Source organism: Spinacia oleracea, chromosome 5 (genome assembly GCF_020520425.1).
Source record: "Spinacia oleracea cultivar Varoflay chromosome 5, BTI_SOV_V1, whole genome shotgun sequence".
NCBI lineage: Eukaryota > Viridiplantae > Streptophyta > Magnoliopsida > Caryophyllales > Amaranthaceae > Spinacia > Spinacia oleracea.
In genome coordinates this window covers 620,583-645,946 of record NC_079491.1, presented here as the reverse complement: position 1 = coordinate 645,946, position 25,364 = coordinate 620,583, and the positions used below count along the sequence as shown (strand labels likewise).

Below are 25,364 nucleotides of genomic sequence, written 5' to 3'. Positions count from 1 at the left end.
TGCACTACACTGCATAATTTCTTGAAATTTTGGCATATACAAATAAGCACGACAACACGATATGTGCATTTAGGCCATGCTTGTGTTTCTTTTGAAGGTTGCAGCACGACACGATATGTGCACTAGTACGCATCTTTCATGACTCTATAGTTTACATCTATGTTTTTCTATTACTTTTTATAGTCTGAGAATACAAACGAGTGATACAAAAATGAAGCATTACTATCTCCTTTTGAAGAGAGGAGAAAGCAATTGACAAAAATCAATTTGAACAAAGCAATAAAACATAACACATATGTCTCAATTTACTATTTTAAGCATTCATTTGAGTTAAGTTTACAACTTCAAAGAACAGACTTAAATGCAACTGGAATTCTCCTTACAAACTGACAGCTAGCTAGCTACCCTATAATGTTCCTAGGAAAAACATCTAGCGGTAAATGACAATTAATATGACAACATAGGATCATAAGCTAAAAAAAATCATGTTGGATTCTCTTATTGCAAAATGCTAAATTATGAATAAATATGTTATGGAGTATTATTTATTGTACTTCGTATTTTTTAAGGCATACCAAATGACCTAAAAAGACTTACTAGTCCATAAGTATTTCATAACTTTTTTTTTTTTTGATAAAAAGTATTTCATAACTTTTAATTATGTCCAATAAATTTCAATAAGATCCAGCAAATTTACAAGATTTTAGGTAAATACTCCGTAAAATACAACCTACATTTTCATTTAAAATTACTCCGTATAAACTTTTGTAAATACAACCATACAAATACGAAGTATGATGTACGAAGTAACAAATTGTCTACTCCCTTCAATTCAGTTGTGTTGCGACTTGCGAGGGATTTTAGAATTCGTTTAAGCCTTTAACTTTTATCAATGGCTTCTTCCCTACCCTCAGCTGGATTGATGAACAACCCATCAATATCTTTCCCAAAAATCCAAGCCAACTCCAATAAATCTCCATCATTTGCTAATTTTGCTCAGAAAAGCCCCAAATTTCTGAAGTTGGTCAATCTGAAAAGGGTGATTAGAGCATCAGCAGCTTCAAATGGGTCTCCAGGGCTTTACTCTTCCAAGCAATTGGAGTTAACAGTGAAGAACGTTGACCTGGTTTTGGAAGATGTACGACCTTATCTCATTTCTGATGGTGGAAATGTTGATGTTGTGTCCGTTCAAGATGGAGTCATAACCCTTGAACTTCTAGGTTTCCTCTTCTCTTCTATTCATTTTCAATTGAAATACCTTCTTCTTTTTTGCATATTTGGTTTTTGATTATCAATTTTTTCGTTCAATCCCATTTGATAAGCTGTTGATCATCATTGATTTAATTGCCTTTTTAGTTTTAGAATTTTCATACCATTACATATGGGTGTGTGCAAAGGTGAAGTCTTTGATCATGGTTATGTGTTTTCTGTTGTTAATTTATCAAAGTTCCTTGATTAGGGGTTATGCTGTTAGGTTTTTGTTAACTAAACTTGCCTATTCAAGGTTCATATTTGGGTTTGGTTATCAATTTTTCTTTTAATCCATTTGATAAGCTGTTGATCAGCATTGATTTAATTGCCTTTATAGTTTTTGAAGTTGTCATACTATTATATATGGGTGTGAGCAAAGGTGAAGTCTTTGATCATGATTATGTGTTTGCTGTTGTTAATTCAATAATTCATCCAAGTTCCTTGAGTAGAGGTTATGGTGTTAGGTTTTTGTTAATGAACTTGCCTATTCAAGGTTCATTTAGGTTTATATGTGCGAAATTCGTCTGCTATTTGAAAGCATTCCATAATTTGCAGTCAATGTGATATTGTTTTTGGCTGCCTATTTCATGAAAAGGTATGTGACCTTGGCGATTTGAGGTGTTAATTATAGGAGGAGAGTCTATGGTGCTCATTGACATTTGAGAGTATGGTAGTGAGATGCAATGGACAAGCAATTAGGACGAGTGATTAAGCGGTTGGATCCCATAACATGAACAAGGAGAAAATAATTGTAATCGGATTACTTTATGAATACATGAGTATATACATGTATATATAACTGTTGCAGGGGGACTACAGTGCAACAGATTAACAACCTAATTGATGTCACATTGTCCTATTTGTTATGTGATACGGAATTTTCAGAATGTCAACTGATTTGTTTTGTTAATTACCTCATTTGAGCATCATTAAGCTTGATGTGAATTTGTCCTATTTGTTTATGCTAATTGTATGAATCAGTGTGCTGCATTTTCTTGACCAATAACTTGGAGATTTTAACCTTTCTTGGACAATCTTCTTCATCAACTAGAGAAACACGGGGTTATGGTCTATTTAGGATCTGTTGGATAATTTACAGGAACATAGGCTTCAAATGTTCAGTTATGCTCGATTTTTTTTTTCTACCTTCGCCTTTTCTTCCCTTCTTCGCCTTTATTAAGGCTTTAGTTTTTTTTTTGTCTACTTGGTTGATTTGTATGTTCCGTCTGCTCTGATCAAGTTTGAGGCCTGTACTTGTCCAAAAATTTGAAAATTTTACCCATTCTTGAACCCTCTACAATGTAGATTTCCATACCACAGCACTGAAAATTGTAAATTACATGTTAGGTTTGTCTTAATCACCTAAATTTATTCCACTCCCGCCGCCCTACAATAAACTTCGCGGGTGACTTTGTCTTCGTCACTTATGATTTCAGTAGATGTAAAGAATAAAATAATCAAGAGAAAGTCTTATGATTGAGAGAGAAACGGTACTATTCGAACCATTCATTTATAAGGGATTTTAATGGAAAGCAAAAGAGGATTATCATGGTTTTTTCAATTATAGTAATTTAAAAGTATACTGTTCTTGAAGTTTTGTAAATTTGATTTGGTAAATTCATATTGCATGACAGGAGCATGTGAGAGTTGTCCGAGCTCAACCACCACCATGAAAATGGGCATTGAAAAAGTTCTGAAAGAGAAGTTTGGAGATGCAGTCAAGGATATTCGTCAAGTCAATGAAGTACAAGTGAATGAAACAACCGTTGAGGTATATATATCTTCTTTAATATTCAAAATACAAGATCAACCTGTATTTCCGAGTAGCCATCTAAGAATACTTTGGTGTTGTAGGCGGTGAACAATCATCTAGATATACTTAGACCTGCTATCAGAAACTACGGTGGAGAGGTAGAAGTTTTAGCCATCGAGGGTGCGGATTGCACGGTTAGATATGGAGGACCAGAGACCATTGGCTCAGGAATAAAAGCAGCTATCAAAGAGAAGTTTCCAGACATTTCAAATGTGATCTTTACTAGTTAGAGTCACATGCTAAACTGTGTTTTCAGGTCTGCAGTTTGCTATATAAGTGGTTAGTTACATCACTACATCTTTGTAAACAATCTGTTGTACATACATGATACATGGTACATCTTGTAGATTATTGATGTTGCTTAATTCATGATATTATACATTCATTTCATAACAGGGAAAAGTTGTTAATATCTCGAGTTCTTCCATTGAATGTAACAAGTTGGATGATGAGAAATTTAAGCACCCGCCAAGAGTCAACAGCCAATTGCCAAACATTCCCATATACTTTTGTTAAAGATGCTAACAAGTTGTAGTAGCCTTACTTCATTATTGGTATCTCAGCTAGTGGGCAAGCAGTGCCTATAATGCAAGCAAGGGCAAACCCGAACCATGTCCTATCAGCAAGAAACCATATGAATTCTGCTGCTGCAAACAACACATAGGCTTCTACATTGGCTGGCACACCTGATCTATACATCTCAGCACTCAGTTCGATAAAAGCCACCAATGATCTGTAAAACAAAGCAAAATCAGAAAATCAGTGTTTATGTATATTCATCTGTGCATCAATATGAATATATGATCATGGTTTTCCTGTCAAAATAAGATCATGGTTTCTGAAAAACTGACATTAGTGAGACAACTGTTTTCTTAAAGCTTCCTTCTTTAGTACCATTGGGGAAAGCTCTTTCATCTAAATAGAGTTGCAGTATTCCAACAGTGCAGTAGAATACTCCCAGTAGAAAAGGAACCCAAATGTTGGTGTGCAGAGGACCAATGTGAACTGAACCACTTTGATAAACAACAAAATTGACCCGCGAATGGAGACCGTCAATGAGGGGACCTAAGAAGAAGCCCGAACCAAATAGTGACAGAGAAATTGGTATCCAATCAGTTTTAAGTCGTGGATTGTCCTTCTTCTTTAGGCTGCTGCAATGGAGTTTGCTCGGGATGAAGATCGACCTTCGTTGTAGGGAAGGCAAAACAGGCCTGCAAAGAGCAATGTGAAGTAGCATTTCTGTTAAGTTTCAGAAATGCACAGTTTATGTTATTGAGATTTTTGCTGAGGCTTCAACCTCAAACTCAGAACTGAACTCAAAGTGCAGCAGAAAATTCTCAGCCACATATTGTTGATAATATGCAGCGATTTTCGGCTTAAATGCTAACATAAGTCAAATTTTCCGAAATATGTCACTTTTTCATTAAATTCTAAATCTACCGTCCACTTCAATCATTTTTAAACAATAATTTTTTTCTTGGTTAAGTACAAACTCGCAAATTCAATTTGGTGATTTGCTTTTGGACAAAGTCGAATTACCCAGATTAGCAAACAAAAAAACATACAATTCGACACTAAAAGAGGATGATTGTTAGAGATGTATTCGATGCTTTCATACCATTGTGAAGAGATCTTCATTTATAATTGCAGAGAACTTGTAGTCTTCCTCAACTTCACAGTTGGAAATGGTTAGTCATCTTTTCTTGATGCTGGGATTGTGGAAGATTATCAACATTAATCCATAAGTCTAACACACAAGTATCAATTTTGATTCTATTAGCAATTTCATATAATACTTATTCATCAACTTTTTTTAAAAAATAGGGAAATTACCTTACTGTTGCAGCCACCACTGCTGGAGGAGTTGTTGGGCGGCAAGAGGCGGCAAGGATGTCCGGCGAGGGTTAGAAAGGGTCAGTGAGGGCCAGCGATGGTGGGCGGCAAAGGGAGCAGTTACGCGTGGAAGGCAAAGGGGGAGCTTGCTCTGTTGTATTGTTGCTGAGTTGAAACAAAGATATACTAGTAGTAAATTAGTAACATGACCATGTGAATTTCCATCAAAAAAACAAAAAACATGGCCATGTGAATTCACCAATTCAATGATAATATGGGGAATTAAATAATTGGCAATTTACTCAAGTAAGTCGTCAATTGAGTAAGCAATATTATTCAGACCTGTAATTATCCCTTCAAAATTACTCATGATGTACCTCGTATAAAGGTAACAATGTGACATAGACAAGTCTTTTATGAACAGAAAACATTGAATTTCTTTAATGCAAGTAGTAAGATACAGATGAATTTCCCCCTAAAAAAGATACAAATGAGTTTGTGGTACAAAGAGGGAAATAAATATTAATGAGTGACAGATTACAACCATCAAAAAACTAAAGCCCCTAATTTAAATAAAACATGGCATTGCAATCATCCATCTGCTTTCAACTTCCGAGCCCTTTTGGTTGCCGGTGAAGATGGAGCATCTGATGATCTTCCAGGCCCCTTCAAGTTATAATCACAAAGTTTCTCAGAAAAAATGAAAACTTGGAGCTCAAAAACAATAGGAAATCACAAGTACAATGAATCTTAAAGAATGAAATTGCATTTACCTTTCTTTTCTGGTCCCTTTTGCCGATTCTATCCCCTGTAATCAAAAATAAATTTAGGAACATTGTGAGCCATCTAACTAATCAAGCCTTGGAAAACAAACCAGAAGTAAAAGTTCGAAATTTTTTACCTCCAAAACTTGAAGGCTCGGGAACAAAAGGACGGTCCTGTTCCCCAGCACGATGGGAGCGCTGTTAACAGACAGACACGGAAACATTTAGGTTTCAACATGTAAAAAACAGGACATAATTTGTTTCTAGTACGAAGTATTACAGTTTAACAAATATAAAGTCCGTTTATAAACACGAAAGCGCCCCTTCTTCAAATGAAAGGCAATATAAAAGTTATTTTTTTTAAGGTTAATATACACTGATGAGGCAATGATTTAAGAAAAAATTTGATGGTCATTTCAGGCCACTTTGAAATCCAAATTCAACACAATGATAATATTGAAGCATGGATCACAAACCTTAGGGGTTTCTGGAGTGTCAGTGTTATATGATCCCTCGCGATAAGAAGAACCCTCTGCCTCCTTGTACTGCAACTAAAATGGCAAATACAATAACTGAGTTAAATATGCAACACAGACTAAATCCCGCGCTCTTATAACTATTCCCGGAGAGCAAAATACCTGCTTTTGAAGATTCAGTAAAGTAAGGATCTCCTTTCTCAATTCAAGATGTTCGCCACATACAGATTTTGTTGGAACCTTGGGCTTCAAATTTACCTGAAAGAAATAGGCAGTTTAATGCTATAATATAAAACATTGGCTCTAGAGTAAAGCATCAGCTAAAAATGCAATTGCCCTCGTTTGGATAAAGCACAATCATCCACATCCTTCTAGATTTGCATATTTCAGGTTCAACTACCCTCAAGAACAGGAACATATTTCAGGTTCAACTACTAGATTTGCATCTTGAAGCAGGTTTCTAAACAAGCTCAGCTCCAATAATACTCACACATACACACAGAAAATGAGTGAAATAGAAGTGGTGAGTACAGGAAGATTACAACTGTAAAACATTGCATTGCCAATAGATGAACTGACAACTTTTTACAATATACGAATTATTACTTATAAGTGTCGAAAACAGATATTCCTCAAGAAATTCAGTTCCTGGAACATGAGAACTGGCTAGGTTATTATATTAAGTTAACCCCATATACACTAAAGATACATTGTTATAACAGCTTAAAAAATAGCCTCACACATACTATACAATATCTATAAACCAGTAGATTACACATAACATAATTCAACTTTTACAAAAGATAAAGAACAAACCCCGAGATCTTGCAAAGTCTGCTCAACACGCTTGATGGTTCTGAGGCCAGCAGAAGCGCTAACAGCCTGCACCATTTGGTCAAGAGCATACGTCCTCAAGTACACGCGCATCTGCAAATTGTTCACAGGCCATATAAAGACTAACTGACTGGAAACTATATCTAAAATATTACAATAATCAAATCACTTGACAAATGACAAGGAATAAAAGAGCTATTTGACTGTTAGGTGAAGGAGCGACTCAACAAAAAGGTGCAGGGAGACAGTTGCTATGGAACTTACCATGCGAAGAGAAGCCAGGGTAGTAGCATTATCTGCTACAGCAGTCGCAGCTCCAGAGACAGGTGATACAGAGCCAGGAAGAACAGTTCGATCAGCATTTTCTGTGCCAACATCTGATGTTGATGGTACCTCTGGCTCCTCTGCACTCTGTAATACATATCCAAGAATCATAAGCCAGTTCCTTCAACTCTCCCTCTTTTTGATTTACACACCGGTGAGCGTGAAAATTATACATCCAAAAAACTGTTCTTAAGTTGCCAAATAAAGGTACAAAGTCCAGTTACCTATTCAATCCAAGTCAATATGGAGACATGATATTCAACAACTAATAGAAAATTATTGACACGATCTCAAAGCACCAAAGAAAAATACTGAAGTGTGACTGAACATTTATTATCCTTGTTACAGCGTAAATGCTGTGGCAAATAGCAAACATACTAGCACCTGAAAATAAGAACTTAGGATTTATTCAATTCATCTTGACAAAATAAGTTCTGGGAAAAATAAGTTCAAATAGAAGCTACCCAAGTACAATTCATAACTAAAATAAGTTCCAATTAGCTCAACAAGGTCAATAGTTCAGTTGCAGAAAAATAGGTTCAGATAAGGGAAATAATTCTAGATACGGATTTTTGGGTACAAAGAGCTCTGCCTAAGAGCTTAATCATCAATGTTACACATGATCCTTCAACCACACGAAAACAGAATTATACATCACGTCATTTGAGCATATAGTGGTTCAAAATCTTGCCAAAGATATGATCATAAGCACCCAAAGACCAAAGGAAATACACTAAGCAGTCTGCATAATATTGTTTTCTGCCCATCACAGTAAAAGGCTTTCTCATAGTAACAACCATAACTTGGATCAATAACCAGAGCAAGAAGAAAATGTCTTATTTTATCTATTAACTAGAAGCATTTTAAATGAGCCATTTGAAAGCTGAAAACAAATGCCAGACAGCTCAGTCACATCCAAATGGGGATAGACAAGAGGAAGAGAACAGGTGAGACCAAAAAACATAAGAACCACAATGGATGAATGGAGGTGAAGAAAAATGATCATCAAAGTCAAAGATAAAAGAAATATATACTCCCTCCGTCCCGGAATACTTGACCTGTTTTCCTTATCGGGCCGTCCCTTAATACTTGACTTGTTTCTAAAAATGGAAATATTCTAACAATATTATATTATTTCTCACTCCACCCCTATTAACCCACCTACCCCCTACTCCATACAAAAAATAATTAAAAATTCAACCCCTACTCTCCCCAACCCCACCTCTTAACACATTTCCCACTAACTACATTAAAATAATACCCCACTATCAACTAATACCTATTAAATTAAATAAGTCAATTCAAGTACCTTAAACTCTGTGCCGGTCAAACCGGGTCGAGTATTCCGGGACGGAGGGAGTAATTAAATAAAATAAGACCAAATCAATCACTAAAATGATATCTGAATGTAGCTTTCAGTCTTGTGAACTATCTCCTCCTTGAAATCACAAGACTTTATAAATCCCTTCCAACATCATTATAAGGACAATTTTTGGATAAAACCTCCATAAACTGAATATTACCCCCAAAGAGCACCAGGTCTCTCACCAAACATAGGAGTAGAGACTGAAAACAAACTAAATGTATTCTCTTCGATTGTAGTTACAAACAGATAATCAAGCTAACAGGCTAACAGAGTCTACCAACCCATGCCATACCTTAGCCAATATACGTGACTCATGGATTCTTTTAGCTTCAGCAAGAACCTGCAAAACGGTGAAAAAAACTCGGTAATTCAGTATGAAGTCAAACTGATGCATACGACCATTGTTTCAAAATAGTTGCACCCGTTTGACTTTTGACAATATTCATCTACTAACTTAGACTACATATTGATATTAATATATATTAAAATAATTAGGGTTATGTAAAAAGAAGTTCGAATTATTCTCAACTTATTTTTTAAAGTATCAACTTCTATAATTTTACAAAATTAAAAAACTAGAGAAATTAATGGTCAAAATTGTGCATTGACAAACGTAAAAGTAAAATGGTGCAACTGTTTTGAAATGGAGATAATATTACTAAACAAGTCAACTAATTCTAGAATTTTAATGAGATCACCACTGAGGCTAATATATACTTTTGCAATTAAGTGATAACACAGTAAAGTTCAGACCTCAACATCCTTGCGTTCTTGATATTTTGTTTGAGAAAGGACCATTGACAAAGCACGCTTGCGCTCAGTCTCTTGTTTGACATTGTATGGTTCCTAGAACATGAATACAGGTTGCATCAGCATCATACAGAAAAATGATACATGAACCTTTCTAGACAGTCAAAACAATTTGTAGATCAATTTGCCATACCTTTATCAATTGATGCGCAGATACATCAGCAGGAGATGGAGCTCTAGCAATCAGTATTGCTCTAGTCACTATATTGAATAATTAGAAAATACAGCGTTAAGTAAAACACTGAAATGATTGAATTAGCTGAAGAAGTTAAACCTCGTGTATCCTCCATTTCGAAACAGTTTCCAAGAAAAAAGCTTCAGAAAATGCAAAGGAGGGGAGAGAGAAGTACCACAATAATACCGATCCTTCAACTCCTCCACAGTCCGAGATGATGGAAACCTATCAGCTATTAAGACGAAGCGGAGATCGAACCTCTCACACAACTCGAACAAGGTGTCTGTCTCTTCCTTACTCCATTTCTAGATTGAAGAAAATTGCCGAAACAAAAAAGTTTATGAATAAGATGCTGGTGTACATTACTAAATGTGCCAGAGTGAGGATGCTTAGCAAAATAAATAAAAAAGTATGCAAGACGAAATCCCCAGAACATTCAAGCAAACACTTAGATGCTTGGAAGTAAAATGTTTGCAGGGTGAAATCTTCAGAAAAACCCAACAAACTCAAATGACGAAACAGAAAATAAATATAGAGATTAGTGAAAAATAGCTTTTTCAAAGCCAAACCTCTAAATGAGCCAGTGAAATGACTCCTAAAACATTCATATATATCATGCATATCAGGGAAAAATATCAAGATCAAAACAAATTTGTTATGTATGTATTAATTATGAATTGGTACCTACAGGATTTGTCAAGTAGTTCTCGTACTCCTCGTCTGTGTATTTGATAACATCAACTGACTGGAACACATAAGATAAAAGAACATGTAATTTCAGGAAGCAAAATAGCAAAAGCCAAAAATTCAAATGATTAGGAATAACATGGGGAGTTCATGGGGTAGAAGCGTCTATAACTCAGACTATGACGCTGCTGAAACCCTGTCTAAACTAGCCTCAAGCTGGGGGGAGCAGCCCGTGGTGGCACCCTGCTGGTCTTCCCTATGGGACAACCGCTAGGTCAATCAAGATTTAGAAGGCTACTTCTTCATATGCCTCCCCCACACAAGCACCCCAACACCCAAACCCAATAAAAGACATATACAAGGATATGGTTTAAAACACTGCCAATTAAGAACTCAGAATGCAAGACAGTATGTTCTCTAGTTGTAACATGTTAAAAAGTTGAATTGTTGAAACTCTTGAAAGGCATAAATTTCAGCAATATGCATACCTTATTATATTTGGCGAAAGGGTAATCCCCCGTTGGCGGCACACCATTTACAACTCTGACCTACAGGAGAAATGAAAACCAGATAATACTCAATAAGAGATCAAATAATTTCATTTCACATTCATGACCAAAGAAAAAGAAGAAAATCAAAGGGAAGAAACAGATACCCAGTGGTAGAGCTTTAAATCATCTTTCCGAGCTGAATTTGAGAATGAAAGCCATTGCCAGGTAACCTGCTAAGAACATGGACATGTGTAACTTAAAATAGTTTAACATACATGCTCCAAAAGAAAGGCAGTCAACTGCCTTCATCAAGTTGCATCTTTGAAATTTCAAATGAAACAGAAGACCAAACAATCACCCTGTGTAAGAAAAAACCTAGCTCAAACTCCAATTGTCAAGAAGGCTAAGGATACAAAATTGTAATTCCTAGAAAAGCCATTGATACAGTTGACAAGCACAAAGATGAAGCACTCATTTAATCTATCGCCCATGCTACTCAAACTTAGCTAGTAGTGTCCAAGAGTCAATCTCAACCATTTCATGAAAAAATTGCATTTATTTGCCAAACTGCAGTGTCAAATGTCTACACTTATCAAGGTATCAAGTGAGTAACTAACACCCCACACGAGTATTTGAGGTGAAATCATGATTCTGAGTAACATAACATGTGAAAATAGAAACCAATTCACCAGAAACCAAAGACTATAATCAGGTACCACTCGAATAAAATAAAAACTCAACCAAAATTCAGGGAAATTGTGGATAATAAGAAGCAAAAAGTGACCTTCTCATCAGTTGGGGGACGTCTCTTGAGTTGAGAGGTATCAATTGCAGGCATAAGAGGTGGAACTCCTCCAGTAAGCATATACACCTGTAATTTGTAATTCATCAAAAATCAACAACTCTAACATCCCAAATAAACTAAAGAGAGAGAAGAGAGTGGAAATTACTTCTCGAGAAATGCCATCGGGCTTCCTCTGAGGTTCTTTGGGAGGCTTGGACTTCTTCTCCTGAGATAATGGCAATGCATTTTTTGGTAATCCCAGTATGTCTTTTGCGTCCATCTTTGATTTCAATTGATCACGAAATTAGGGCTTTTGACGACCTAAGAAATTGGGGGATCATCTATTATTGCAAATTGTGGGATTTTCTACGTTCCGGGAGCAATTTGGAACTGAAATTAGGGTTCTTTATCGCTCAATTGAAAGGAAATCGATGAAATTAGGGCTTTTTTTTGTGATTCGTTCTGAGTTTCGAGCGCGAAAATACTAAAACGCAACGAACCGATAATACTCATATGACCCGGATTAATGTGGACTGGATTTCTGATTTCTCTCCAAAGATCCGACCCTTTTACTAAATGCAGTAAAAATAAAGTTTACCAAGACTCAAAATAGGAAATACTCCTAACAAATTTATCCCTGAAAGATCACTGAAATATCCATGATAAGAAGCTACTCATATAAAATTAACCTTTCTAGTGATGAGGGGTTCAAAAAAATGATTTTGACACAATTACTTATCTTAAGTAACTGGGTTGGTAAGTGAGGAGAAGTATTCAACCACGAAATTAATTAAAGATAATAGCTAGCTTTAGATTCAATTGAGGAATCAATTATTGAAACTTTCTAATCTATGACTAGTGCTCTCAGGGAAAACCTCTCGCACTTTAGTTGTTTAATTTCACAATGAACAAATTATTGTTACAAGCGCCTATCATGATCTTGGTAATTTTTGTCTCATTTCATGTATCTAACATGCAGTAGTTTTTTAAGATATCAATAACCTAATTATCCCACCTGCATATATGAAGCATATCACTAATATTCGTCACTTTTACTGTGAAAGAGTTTGAATCTTCTGTCCCACAATTTATGTACCTCGTATTATTTATATGTTTTATATAAGAAGTTTACCACTAATATTTGTCACTTCTTATGTGAAGGGGTCTGAATCTTCTGTCCCACAATTTATGTACCTCGTATTATTTATACGTTTTATATAAGAAGTTTATCACTAATATTCGCCACTTCTTCTGTGAAGGAGTCGGAATCTTCTGTCCCACAATTTGTGTACCTCGTATTATTTATATGTTTTTTTTATATTAGTTGTTATTCGTACTTAGTTTACCCTTGTAACCTATAATTAATCATATTAATATTAACAGTAATAGAAAAAAATAACAAACAAGTGATACAAAAATTGTATAAAGTAGAAATTGGATTGACCATGAAGCAACACAGATGCAAATAATTGGGAAAGTCGACCCTCAATAACACCATTAACACAAGTACAAAAGAAAAAGAGTAGGAAAGGAAACCCAAAGAAAAGGGAAATAATGACGTAATAAAAAAAATGGATAAAAATAGTGGTCACCCTCACCCTCACCCTCACCCTCACCCATGTGTGTGGCACTCTGTTTGTCTGTATAAATATGCGTGTCTCTCAACTCTGTTCTCTCCTGAATCAATCCCCTTCTTCTTTCTTTCTCTCAGGCCATTAATAAATCTGATTACAAAACCAGGAAAAAGCTTCATTCAACTCTGAAAATGAGGTATATATATTAGTATATAATTACTCAATCTGCCATATATATTATTTGTATTTTGTTTCCGGCCACTGATTAATATATTGACATGCATATACAGGAGCTTCTCCGGTAATCTCAATCACCGCCGGCAAGATGTACGGGAACTCCGGTACACCGTTAATCGCTTAACAACAAGCTCAACAACACTGTTTCATGAAAGAATAAGCGGCGGGTCGTCGTCGTTGTTATTATTAGTCATCGACTTTTAAACTTTACTCGGTGCTATCCTACCTGAGCTTTATTACCGTATAATTTTCACCTAATCATGTTTTCCTTTTTTCTTGACCTTGTAAGACCTTTTCTTGACTTTGTAAGGCCTTCTCTGAACTTATTAACCCTAACTTCTACCCGAATAAGGTATTCTTTGTTGAATATAAATTCGGAATAGTAGGAGATTAGGGTTTAGAATCCCCTTCCAACTCATCATCTCACCTCTTATCTATCCCTCCTGAGCTAAATAATTACTACTAATTGAATTTAAGTGTATGTATGTTTAATACAAGTTGCTATTTTTTTAGTTACTTCCATTTTACATTTTCTACGTTATAGTAGTAGTATTTTACTATGCATGTTTGTTTGTATGTTTACGAATTCTACGAATGAAAAAGAGGTTAGAGGAGGATTCGATCTATGTAACACATACACAAGACTATAATGTAAGTTCCTACCGTATAATGCGGCAAATTTGTTGACCAACAAAGCAAATAACAAAAGAGGGAGAAAGAATAAAAGAAGTTGTTTTCTTTTTGCAGGGAACGCAGAATTTTAGGTGGCTTTTAGTACGAAAATTGTGTGAGTTTTTGTGAGGGAAGCTTTTTATGCTTTGAGCTTCGTTATGTTTTGTCAATTATTTATTTATTTTTTTAATCTTTTGTGTTATGTTTTTGTCAATGGAGTATTATTCAAATAATTGAAGGTGTTTATAGTAATTGACCTTAAAAGTTGGTGGTATGGAGTATGGGCCGCATGGTGCGCAAATATTTGTCATTTAGCTATTCCTTAAGAGCAACATAGTCTCTTACAAGAGGGGACACATGTTTCTTACTCTCTTTTAATGAAGTGGAATTGGCCTAGGGCCGACTCACTCCCTTGTTTTCAGAGGAAGGCTTTGTTGAAGTATTACATTAATTCGAAGAAAAAAAATAAGTTTCCATAAGTTCATAAGAAATAACTAAAATAAGTTTGGTAAATTTCAGATAATTTCGAATAAGATAAGTTCAAAAAAAGTGAAAATCAGGTCAATAACACGCAACATAAGTGAATAATATCTGGCATGACTTATTAGCGTTTGAATTCTTATAATCATCTCTAACTCATTGTATGAATGCGGATGACATTGTTTGATTGATAAAAGATTATGTATTCTATCACACTGTCATATGTGAAACACCGTTGATGCCAACCTTAAAAGAATAACTTTTTGACTAAAATTAGACTAGAACTATTTGGTTAAAATGTACTATTAATTATTTGATCAAATTGTGTAACTATTAAAAAGTTGATCTTGCATCTTATACATAAAATGTCTTCTGAAGTAGTATAAGTTTTTGTATTGATAAAAACATAAGAGTAATTTAGGCTTGCAAAACGAAGAAAATCATTTAGTTTAAAAATCATTTTGTTTTTATTTATGCAAAGTAAACCAATGTTATAAAAAATCAAATAGAGCAATTTTTCAGAGTCAGAGAGATTATCGATGTTCCACCCCGTTAGAGTATTTAGGGGTAAAAGGGTTATCCTTGGGTAGTACAATGAGGTGAAGTTGACAAAATTAAGGTGGAGTCCTCTCCTCAATGATGATGTCCTTTGACACTCATTAACGTGGAATTTGTGGGAATAAGTTACCGGACCCCGTGAAGTTCATAATATTTATAGCCAACTTTTTGTGGGGACTAGCAAGTGTCGAGCGCATTCTACGCATCCCCTTTTAACAAAACAAAATTCCATCTTTTAGGTAACTCTCACATGGGGAGGTTTCTCTTGCCATTTTTAGACCCCCTTTTCTATCTTTCGCCACTCTTTTGCCCCCACTCCAACTATTTCCCCAATCCAACTTTTTATGGCCCGTATTATGTACGGGCCGGGTTGAATATCAAACTACATATGAAGTACGGAGTATGATGTTGTGAAAGACTATTAATTAGGGGTTGAGGAGAGAGTGATGGATAGCTCAGTTGGTTAGAGCTTCCATCCCGATTCCAGGTGATCCTGGGATCGATTCTCATCCCCGCCCTTTGTGGCTCATTCGCACCAAAAAAAAAAATAGGGGTTGATGAAAAGATCCATTTTCCTTGCCTTAGTAATAAACATCATCTCTCCAAAACTTGAGAGGTGAAGAGGAAAATTGAGCTCTATTTGATCTCTCTTTTCTGTTTCTCCAATAATTATAGTCATTTATAATAAGTTTATACTCTTGCAATAATTTTCAATCACTTTTAATAAATTCAGACAGCCTTAGTTTAAGAGATTTTAATCGAATAGAATACACCCTAAGTTATAGTCACTTCGTTTCAGAATAAGTGCAACACTTATCTTTTTTAACCGTTTTATAATAAGTATAACAATTTTATTTCTAGCAACTTTTAAATACTGTTTTATATTCTCTATCTCATTTCACTTACCACGCTTTCTATTATTTTATTGTTTCTTTCTCCTCCTATTTACCCCATTATGTTTTGTTTTATTTCCTCTACTCTATATGTGAATAAAATACTACTCCACTCACCTTTTATCAACATATTCAACCCTCGACTTTACCCACATTTGTTTGGGGTAATTGGCTTTTTGTTGGCTTTTCAATTGGCTTTTGACTTTTGGCCTTTTCATGTGGTCAAACAACCAATATAGATGTTTGGTAAGTTGGCTTTTGAATTTTGGCTTTTTCATGTGGTCAAACAACCAACATAGATGTTTGGTAAGTTGGCTTTTTCCCTGGCTAAAAAGCCGGCTTTTTCGCCAAAACCCAAAAGCTAGGAAGAGTAGCTTTTTTATATTGTCCGTTGGCTATTCATTTTATTAAGTACATTTTGTGAAACAACTAGTAGTCAATAACCAACTTACCAACCATTTTTGGAAAATCTACAGTCAAACATCCAACATAAAAAGCCAACACAAACAGTCAGTCAAACAAGCCAAGTAAAACAACCACCAGCCAACAACCAATTGCCAACCAGGGCCATTAATATAAACAACCTAATTCAATTGTCTAAAATTTATGCATTCTCAAGTGTTGCACTTGTTTTGAAACGGATAAAGTATTGTAAGCTTTTTTGACCTCGGGAATATGAAAATAGCATAGAAAATTGACTTAGCCCAAATCGATGGAGGCCCAAGACAAATCAACATATCATATGGCCATATGGCCCATAATTCATATGGGCTTTGGGCTATAAATCGATCTTTAAATATGTCATGTGTGGTCTCACTTGTTCAATCCCAAATTAGAAACCGTAGAGTTCACGTTGTCTCACCTACGGAGTACGGAGTATTACAGAATTAACAACACAGATACCGTCTCATATTCTGCCAAGTGTAACTTCCTCCACGTGTATTAAATTCATTGGTTCCCATGACCTTGCACTTTTCTCTCTCTTCCCCTTTCCCAAACCCCTCTTAAACTTTCTCTTTGGAGATTTCCTGTAAATTCACTCCATCATACTTCACTCTTCCTCTTCAAATAACATTTCTGTCGAATTTCATACTTTTTGGGGGGATAATTTCGATCTAAAGAAGCTGCAATGTTGATTAGATTAGGGTTAATTGTATGCTTACTCGCATTAATCCCAATTAAATCACAAGCAGCAGTGTTAAGCATAGATCTAGGTTCCGAATGGCTAAAAGTTGCCGTCGTTAATCTTAAACCAGGCCAACCTCCGATTTCAATCGCAATAAATGAAATGTCTAAGCGCAAATCCCCAAATTTGATCTCATTTCAATCTGGAATTCGGTTGATCGGGGAAGAATCCGCTGGTTTGATCGCTCGTTATCCCGATAAAGTTTACGCCCAAATTCGTGACCTAATCGCCAAACCTTACAACTATTCCAAACAAAAGTTCGATTCTTTCTACCTACCGTACCAAATTGTGGAAGATTCTAGAGGTGTTGCGGCGATTAAGACGGATGATGGCGAGGTTTATTCACTGGAGGAAATGCTGGCGATGATTTTGAGTTATTCGTTGGATTTAGCTGAGTTTCATTCTAAAGTCGCGGTGAGGGATGCGGTGATTAGTGTGCCAGCGTATTTTGGGCAATCGGAGCGAAAGGCAGTGATTCAAGCTGCTCAATTGGCTGGTGTTAATGTGTTGTCCTTGATTAATGAGCATTCTGGGGCTGCTTTGCAGTATGGAATTGACAAGAAGTTTGCGAATGATTCAAAGTATGTTGTGTTTTATGATATGGGTGCTACTAGTACTTATGCTGCCCTGGTTTATTTCTCTGCTTATGATACTAAGGACTATGGAAAGACTCTTTCTGCCAATCAATTTCAGGTATTATTCGATTCCTTCATCTGCATTTAGCTTTAATGTATGTAACCAGCTCATTTATGATTTATGGACCGTTTGTTAGGTGGTAGTCATTAGTTAATGACTTAATGGTGGCAATGCCAATGAATTTTGTTTGTAAATTTATGATCAATGTTTCAATTATGTGATGACTGGTGCTGAATTGCTCTCATGATTGCAAACAGAGAACATAGTGGAAAAGGATTAGGAAATTATTTTATGAATTTGAGACTTGATTGTTGGATGCATCTGTTGGTAATACTATAGTGCCCTCTTGTGCTGTTATTCGTGCAGGTTAAGGATGTGGTTTGGAATGCTGAACTTGGTGGTCAAGATATGGAATTGAGGTTGGTGGAGTACTTTGCTAACGAGTTTAATAAGCAGCTTGGAAGCGGGGTTGATGTAAGGATGTATCCGAAAGCAATGGCTAAGTTGAAGAAGCAAGTCAAGCGTACTAAAGAAATTTTGAGCGCGAATACAGTGGCTCCAATATCAGTTGAGTCTATCCATGATGATCGTGACTTCAGGTTTGTGGAACACTAAAATCTTAGTAACTAATTTGATTTATGTCAGCTTTAGAGACTTTTGTTTTGAAAACTTACCCTTTTATGGACATTTTGCATCTATGAGACTGCCATCGAATTGAAATTCCTACCATTAGGCTCTGAGTATCTGGTTGTTCAAGCTGTATTTAACCATTAGAGGACCTGGTAGGAAATAGGACCATGATTCAAATTAGTTTAGGTGTTTACTCAAAGTATGGGTTGCATTAGTTCTTTTGAAGAATGATTTCTGCAATGTGCATACAGAGTCTTTGTTATAACCTATCTTTTACTGTCAGACAGTCATTCTGATGTCATTTATTTCCTTGAAACAAAAAATGCATTAGGAGATGCTACAGAGGGTTAATGACTGGTGTCAAGTATTTGCAGATGCAAACAATAATAAACCAGCTTAGGAGTTGCTATAGATTCACCTCCTTTTACCTATATTATTGCAGGAGTTCTATAAGCCGTGAGAAGTTTGAAAAGCTTTGTGAAGATCTGTGGGAAAAAGCTCTTGTCCCGCTAAAGGAAGTCCTTCAGAATTCAGGTTTGCGAGCTGATGAGATATCTGCTGTGGAACTAATTGGAGGTGCCACTCGAGTTCCAAAATTGCAGGTTAATAATTATTTCTAATTGCTCCACCATTGGATATATGTCTTTCCAAAAGCTGATCCAAGGTTTGAAATTTCATAGGCTAAGCTTCAAGAATTTCTTGGGAGGAAACAGCTGGACAAACATTTGGATGCTGATGAAGCTATAGTTCTAGGTGCAGCATTGCATGCAGCTAATTTAAGTGATGGAATAAAACTGAATAGAAAATTGGGAATGATTGATGGTTCTACATATGGCTATGTGATGGAATTGGATGGTCTTGATCTCGTGAAAGATGAAACCACAAAGCAAGTCCTTGTACCGCGCATGAAGAAGGTTCCTAGTAAGGTAATTCATTTTCTCCTTTGCACTTATGTAGGATGAATGCAAACCGATGATGTCCTAAATTACTGTCTTTTGCATCTTGTGTTACTTTGTTGCAGATGTTCCGATCAATTATTCATCAGAAAGACTTTGATGTGTCTTTATCTTATGAGAACAAAGACTCGATGCCACCTGGTGTTTCTTCTCCCATATTTTCTCAGTATACAGTCTCTGGTTTGGCCAATGCCACCGAAAGGTAGGGGCTTGCGCTTTAATGAGCATATGCTGATATGAGTATCTGTTGGCTGTTGCTTTCCATTTACTGCTGGATAACTTTTCTGCTAACTTAAGAAGCTCTGTTGAGTAGATCTTATAATTTCCTGCTGTTTTTTCTATTCCAGATACGCATCTCGGAATCTCTCTGCTCCGATCAAGGCAAATCTACATTTCTCTTTAAGTAGAAGTGGAGTGCTAACCTTAGATCGTGCAGAGGCTGTTATTGAGATAACTGAGTGGGTAGAAGTTCCTAAAAAGAATCTGACTGTGGATAACTCCACCTCAGCAAATATATCTGCGAACTCATCTGCGGAAGCAGGGAGTGGGGATTCTGCTGAAGAAGGTAAAGAAAACTTGCAGAATGATGGCAGCAAAAATGATTCCTCTAACTCCAAAACAACAGAAGAAAATGTTTTGGAGGTTACTGAAAAGAAACTAAAGAAGCGGACCTTCAGGGTGACCTTGAAGGTAATTGCTTTAGCACTATCCGAGAATATGTCCTGTTTGTATTGTTTTTTCTTTTCTTTTTCTAGACTCTGTTTCTGGCTTACATGTAGGTGGCTGAGAAGACAATCGGAGCTGCAATGCCATTTTCTGAAGAGTCTCTGGCTGATGCGAAGCAAAAGCTGGCAGTACTTAACAAGAGAGATGCAGAGAGAAGGAGGACAGCAGAGTCGAAAAATAATCTGGAAGGATACATATACTCAACCAGAGAAAAGGTTCCTAACTTTCTTATTAAATTTGACCTGTTACATGTTGCTGAAAATAAAAGTCTTTAGTTAATTTATTTGCATGGTTGCATCAAAGTGGGATGCTTTCTTTCATGACAATGGAAAGTGAAACATATACTTATGTGTTTATAGGCTGGTTCTAGGTGGATCATATAAGCAGACATAATTGTGCTCTCATAGGCCATATCTGTATGATAGCCATGTAGGTGTCATCATGAACAATAAAGGCCTGCTACTTTCTGGTGTACTTCCATTTCTTCTTGAATATGGTTTGCCTATTTGGTTAAACCATCAATAGGGTTTCTTTGGACTATGCAAAGGCCTGCTTCTGTTTGGTTCTGCTTGACATTTTCATCCGAATATATTATTTAGAAACACCGTCCCTTCTGGGGTAAACTTTGTTGCAGTGGCAGTGCCCTGGTTTTCTTTGAGAAACATTCTACTGGTTCCCACGTTATTTTGAAGCTAAAAGCTAGAATGTTTTTTGGATGTAAATTTTATTATGCATTCTCCCATTAGGTCATAGAAGAGTGAATCCGTATATATTTCCAGGATAGGATGATTAATCTGTTGGGATACCTTGATATCAGATGTCATTTTGTTGATGTTGCTTACATCTAGCTGCTTTTTCTGGGTATTTGGAGAAGTTTGCTGTCTGCTTTTTTTTTTTGATACTTGGTGTTCACAATAATGTGGTTAATCTAATTAAATCCTGATTATTTAGTTTCCTTTGTTCTGTGTATAATAGATTGAATCATCTGGGGAAGTCGAAAAAGTTTCAACTACTGAGGAGCGACAATCGTTTAGTGCAAAGCTTGAGGAGGTAAGATTTTACTCTGCCAGTTCTTCCACTTTGTGATTTCTGTAAGAAACTAAAATTAAAAAACCTTTTGGTGGTTTCAGATCCAAGATTGGCTGTATATGGATGGGGAAGATGCTACTGCTGGAGAATTTGAAGAACATCTAAAGATGTTGAAAGCTATTGGTGAACCCATATTTTTCAGGTTGGTTTGGCGCCTAGAAAGTTTGAATTTCTGTTAGCTAAATGACTATATCTTACTAATGTTTGTTCACACATTAGAATGGATGAATTGACTGCTCGTCCGGAAGCAAATAAACAAGCTAAAAGATATCTTACTGAGCTAGCAGAGGTATGTAATCTGGCTTGCAGTTATCTATTGTGATTGTATTCCTTTGTGGGTTGTAATGAATTTACGGAGTTTTGCAATTAGCTTGAATGTGGCTATAGCAAGGATGTTTAATATTTGACATTAAGGATGCTCAAACCTAATTTTTGCATAATTGCAGATTGTACGTGGCTGGGAAAAGAACAAATCCTGGATCTCAAAAGACAAAATAGATGAGGTTAGCATCTGAATCTTAAAGTTCTCCTTTGGCATTTTTATTGGGTTGATTTGTACAAATTCTTGCAATTATCTTTAGTTGATAATTTCTGTTTTTTCAGGTTCTGAATCGCGCTGATAAGTTTAGGAAGTGGTTAGATGAGAAGCAAACTGAACAGGATAAGTAAGCATCTTTCATATGTCCAGTTTTAGAAATTTATTAACCCTTGTATAGTTGTATCCATGCTTTAGAATATTTATCCCCCTGACAAAAGGAGTACTACGTAATGCAGAGTTTTTTTTTTTCTCATACTCCTTTTGAAGAACTCTGTAGTGTGTGCTATGTTGTGCTAAGCTGGGAGTACCATTTTGGGGTGTTTTATTCAATCATATTAAGATGAGTCCACGCTGAATTTGAAAATCAATCCAATCTACACTGTCTTTGTTGCTTGGCCTCTTGAAACACTTGTTTATTTTGGGAAAGTTGGAAGCCATGTTGGAGTGTTTTATTTTGTTTATACTAAGCTGAATGTGCAATGTCTTTGTTACTTGTCCCCATGAAACTCTAGTTATTTTGAAAAGCTGGAAAGACCATGTTGGACTGTCCTGTTTGGTCAATACTTCGTATTGTTTTATCAAGTGAATTTAAGCTGAACTTGAATATGAGTCAGTTTAATATGCAATGTCTTTAGTGCTTGTCCTGGTGAAATAAAATATTGCAGGATCTAATCTTGTTTGACCAGACACATTTCTGTATGCAGCTTATTGATAGACAGATAAGTTTGAATATAGCGAACCAAAAGTGATTTTTCTAATTTATTGCCTCGTCTAGTTGTACCCCTACATAACACTTGAATCGTTTTGATTTTTTTATTATTTTTTGACAACATAGGTATTGTTTTGATAGTACTAGGGAAATACTCCCATTGTTTTGATAGTATATAAGGGAAATTTTTGAGTTTAATCTACAAATTCTGATGGTGTTAATATTTTGACAGGATTTCTGTTTCAAGTGTGCCTGTATATACTTCCGAGGAAGTGTTTGACAAGTTAGCTGATCTTCAGGCTGAGGTACTTTTGATCTTTCATTAATGTGAGTAGCATAACCTGATTTTGTGGTGTAAGAACCTTATCAATGACGGCTAGTTTTGATTCTAGGTTGCTAGGGTGAACAGGATCCCAAAACCAAAACCCAAAGTAGAGAAACCCGTTAAAAATGACACGAACAGTGAAAAGGCAGAAAATGCTTCAAAGGATTCTACTTCAGGCGCTGGCGAGGGGAGCTCTACCAGCAAGGGAGCTTCAGATAATGCCGACACAGAGGCTGAACTTCGTGATGAATTGTGATATGGTTAGCTTAGCTACCCCGGTGATAATTCTTGGTTGATTAGCAATTACTTTCCTGCCCTTGTTGGAACAAATATCTTTCTAACGGACGCAGAGTAATCCTCGAACTACATTCCTCGCCGACATATTTATCGGCTCAGAGACCAGTTCGAGCCTTGAGCCATAGGTTCCTGAGCCAGTTCCGACCCGTTTTTCATTGGACTGGGATACAAAATTTTGTTAGAAAATACTCAAAATAGCAATTATAGAGTACTTGTATTAACACCTTGTGTTTGTGCTATCTTTGTTGGCACATGTTGGATCAAGTACAGTAATAACATTTTGCCATATTTATAGGCTTAACAGCAATCGTTCTCTTGTTCTTGCAAATACTTGATAGTCTAGTACATGTACTAAGATATTAATGCTATGTCCTGCTCGTGTTTTCTTTTCGTTCACGTGTTCGTATTAGACCTGGTTATTGGACATGTACTAAGATATTAATGCTATGTCCTGCTCGTGTTTTCTTTTCGTTCACCTTTTCGTATTAGACCTGGTTATTGGACAGGGTAGCCCAATGGGTATAGAGGTTGGGTCATGTTAATACGGCCAAACTTATAGCACAATAATTTTGAAAACTAAAATAGTTATGATAGTAAAAATTTATATGGATAGCTTCGTATTCACTGGTGTAATTGTATTCGAATACGACTCTTTTTTTTCATTTTTCCTTGTTCGTTTATCGACCCATTCATTATCGGTCTGCTATCGACTCGCGACCTGCTTTGACCCGTCCATTATTGACCCGCTAAAATTGACCATTTCATGACCCGACCCACATTGACCCTGACCCGACCTATCCATTAACCAGGTCTAGTTTGTATCCAACTCAATAAATCATTGGTCGACAACTTGATATAAGCTTTCAAGTTTCAATCTTAGAAGATGTAGTTGCTTCTGTTTCGTACAGACAATGTATAGACTGACAATTAACTTTGTTGAGGTTTGAAGGAGCCTATGTATGTATGTCTTAATCTACATGTTGCAGATACATCTTCTCACCATTCAATTCCAAAAGGCGGTCACCTCGTAAGCAGTTGTGGCTTGAGTTGTTCCTCAACAAGATTTTGTTAGAAAATTCAGCACCATTGAAGTCTTATTATTAGTAGATGAAGAAGGTACACCGTACACAAGTACGTTAACATGTTGTTTAGTTTCAACGGTTGATACTGGTATAAGTCATATCATAGTTATAGCAATGTTGTTTCATTTTAACGTAGTACTCCGTACAATTATATTAAGAGCCTCAAAATATGAAGAAGCTAGCTGTGAATGTCCTAGTTATGTTTTCTTATAATTGTCCTTCAAATAATACGTACACTAAACAGTCCTTTGCTGAAAATGTAGTGACGGAATTAGCTCTTTCGATCAGTAATTCATATCTGCATTATACTGTCGATTTCAGCAGTTTCAGTACATGTATTAGTATGTTCACATGAATCACATGTTGCTTTATTTTAATGAATTATCTCTTAATTAAGCACAACATCCTATTAAAAATGAGTACACTTCCAACAATAATACCAATATTACAATAATAACCTAAAGAACAACAAACTTATTACAATAAGCTAGGCATGAACAGAGAATTCTTGGTTGAGGAAAGTTGAGGCATACCTATTCCCCTTCATCTTCATATAAAATGGAGTTTCATCCTTCACATAAACATATTCCTCCTCAATACTACTAGCAACATCCTCCATTGTTATCCTTATCAAGTTGTTGTTGTTGTTGTTGTTGTTGTCGTCGTTGTTGTTGTTGTTGTTTTCCTTGCGATACGTGATTAGTGCTTTTGCTAACAAGACTAACGAAGCCATTGATGTAAAACAATTAGGAAAGCCTCTAAGGAAATATGTTGTTCGTTATTGCATGACATGCAGTATGACAAATTGACAACCCTCATATAAATATTTGAAGATTAGCTATTTTTCTAACCAAATTTTGAATTAATCGTGATTAAGAGGAAAATAGAAGTTGTTTCTGGTTAGAAACTTGGGAATGCAGTAGTGATTAATTTGGACAAAGTACCGAAAGTGGAAATGATTTAATTGAAAAGTTAGTTGGTTAGGAATTAGCCGTATTTTAATTAGAATTAGAAAATGTTCATGCAAATGTTGCTCTAACTAGTCCAGTGTTCTTTAATTGGGCAGGCTGATACTGATCTTTGCATGATAGTCAATTTGGGCGTTGGACAACCATAGATTTTGGAGGACAAATGGATAATCTAAACTTATTATTGTTAATTACTCACT

At 36.0% G+C, this 25,364-nt stretch overlaps 4 protein-coding genes across 7 annotated transcripts; 2 read left to right on the top strand and 2 right to left on the bottom strand.

The window, feature by feature from the left end:
• The first annotated feature begins 814 nt into the window (after positions 1 to 814).
• On the top strand, positions 815 to 3,594 carry LOC110776509 (nifU-like protein 1, chloroplastic). 2 transcript variants are annotated; one of them, XM_021981074.2, is made up of 4 exons: positions 815 to 1,220; positions 2,886 to 3,022; positions 3,106 to 3,343; positions 3,461 to 3,594. In XM_021981074.2, exons 1-3 carry the CDS (start codon positions 893 to 895, stop codon positions 3,292 to 3,294), a joined length of 654 nt encoding a protein of 217 aa, XP_021836766.1. In that variant the 5' UTR covers positions 815 to 892; the 3' UTR covers positions 3,295 to 3,343; positions 3,461 to 3,594. The 2 variants fall into 2 exon arrangements, with proteins under 2 accessions (XP_021836766.1, XP_021836761.1); XM_021981069.2 differs by lacking the exon at positions 3,461 to 3,594 and having other exon boundaries at positions 3,106 to 3,457.
• LOC110776492 (uncharacterized) lies at positions 3,314 to 5,063 on the bottom strand. Of its 3 annotated transcripts, none has more exons than XM_056828046.1 (4): positions 4,898 to 5,063; positions 4,683 to 4,811; positions 3,916 to 4,275; positions 3,314 to 3,797 (listed from the first exon to the last, which is right to left on the bottom strand). In XM_056828046.1, exons 2-4 carry the CDS (start codon positions 4,700 to 4,702, stop codon positions 3,605 to 3,607), a joined length of 573 nt encoding a protein of 190 aa, XP_056684024.1. In that variant the 5' UTR covers positions 4,703 to 4,811; positions 4,898 to 5,063; the 3' UTR covers positions 3,314 to 3,604. The 3 variants fall into 3 exon arrangements, with proteins under 3 accessions (XP_056684024.1, XP_056684025.1, XP_056684023.1); XM_056828047.1 differs by having other exon boundaries at positions 4,683 to 4,773; XM_056828045.1 differs by lacking the exons at positions 4,683 to 4,811; positions 4,898 to 5,063 and having other exon boundaries at positions 3,916 to 4,419.
• A 141-nt stretch (positions 5,064 to 5,204) lies between these two features.
• LOC110776482 (SWR1-complex protein 4) lies at positions 5,205 to 12,137 on the bottom strand. Its single transcript, XM_021981042.2, has 16 exons — positions 11,775 to 12,137; positions 11,609 to 11,695; positions 10,989 to 11,054; positions 10,822 to 10,881; positions 10,335 to 10,391; positions 9,822 to 9,951; positions 9,605 to 9,672; positions 9,415 to 9,507; positions 8,954 to 9,001; positions 7,236 to 7,382; positions 6,954 to 7,064; positions 6,300 to 6,395; positions 6,138 to 6,212; positions 5,799 to 5,859; positions 5,671 to 5,705; positions 5,205 to 5,563 (listed from the first exon to the last, which is right to left on the bottom strand). Exons 1-16 carry the CDS (start codon positions 11,886 to 11,888, stop codon positions 5,489 to 5,491), a joined length of 1,323 nt encoding a protein of 440 aa, XP_021836734.2. The 5' UTR covers positions 11,889 to 12,137; the 3' UTR covers positions 5,205 to 5,488.
• Positions 12,138 to 17,018: 4,881 nt separating this feature from the next.
• On the top strand, positions 17,019 to 23,589 carry LOC110776475 (heat shock 70 kDa protein 17). The gene is made up of 14 exons (XM_021981038.2): positions 17,019 to 17,901; positions 18,211 to 18,443; positions 18,917 to 19,076; positions 19,155 to 19,400; positions 19,496 to 19,632; positions 19,778 to 20,120; positions 20,210 to 20,371; positions 21,132 to 21,206; positions 21,287 to 21,387; positions 21,465 to 21,534; positions 21,692 to 21,748; positions 21,849 to 21,910; positions 22,725 to 22,797; positions 22,885 to 23,589. The coding sequence occupies exons 1-14, from the start codon at positions 17,152 to 17,154 to the stop codon at positions 23,071 to 23,073; spliced, it is 2,658 nt and encodes an 885-aa protein (XP_021836730.1). The 5' UTR covers positions 17,019 to 17,151; the 3' UTR covers positions 23,074 to 23,589.
• Positions 23,590 to 25,364: the final 1,775 nt, after the last annotated feature.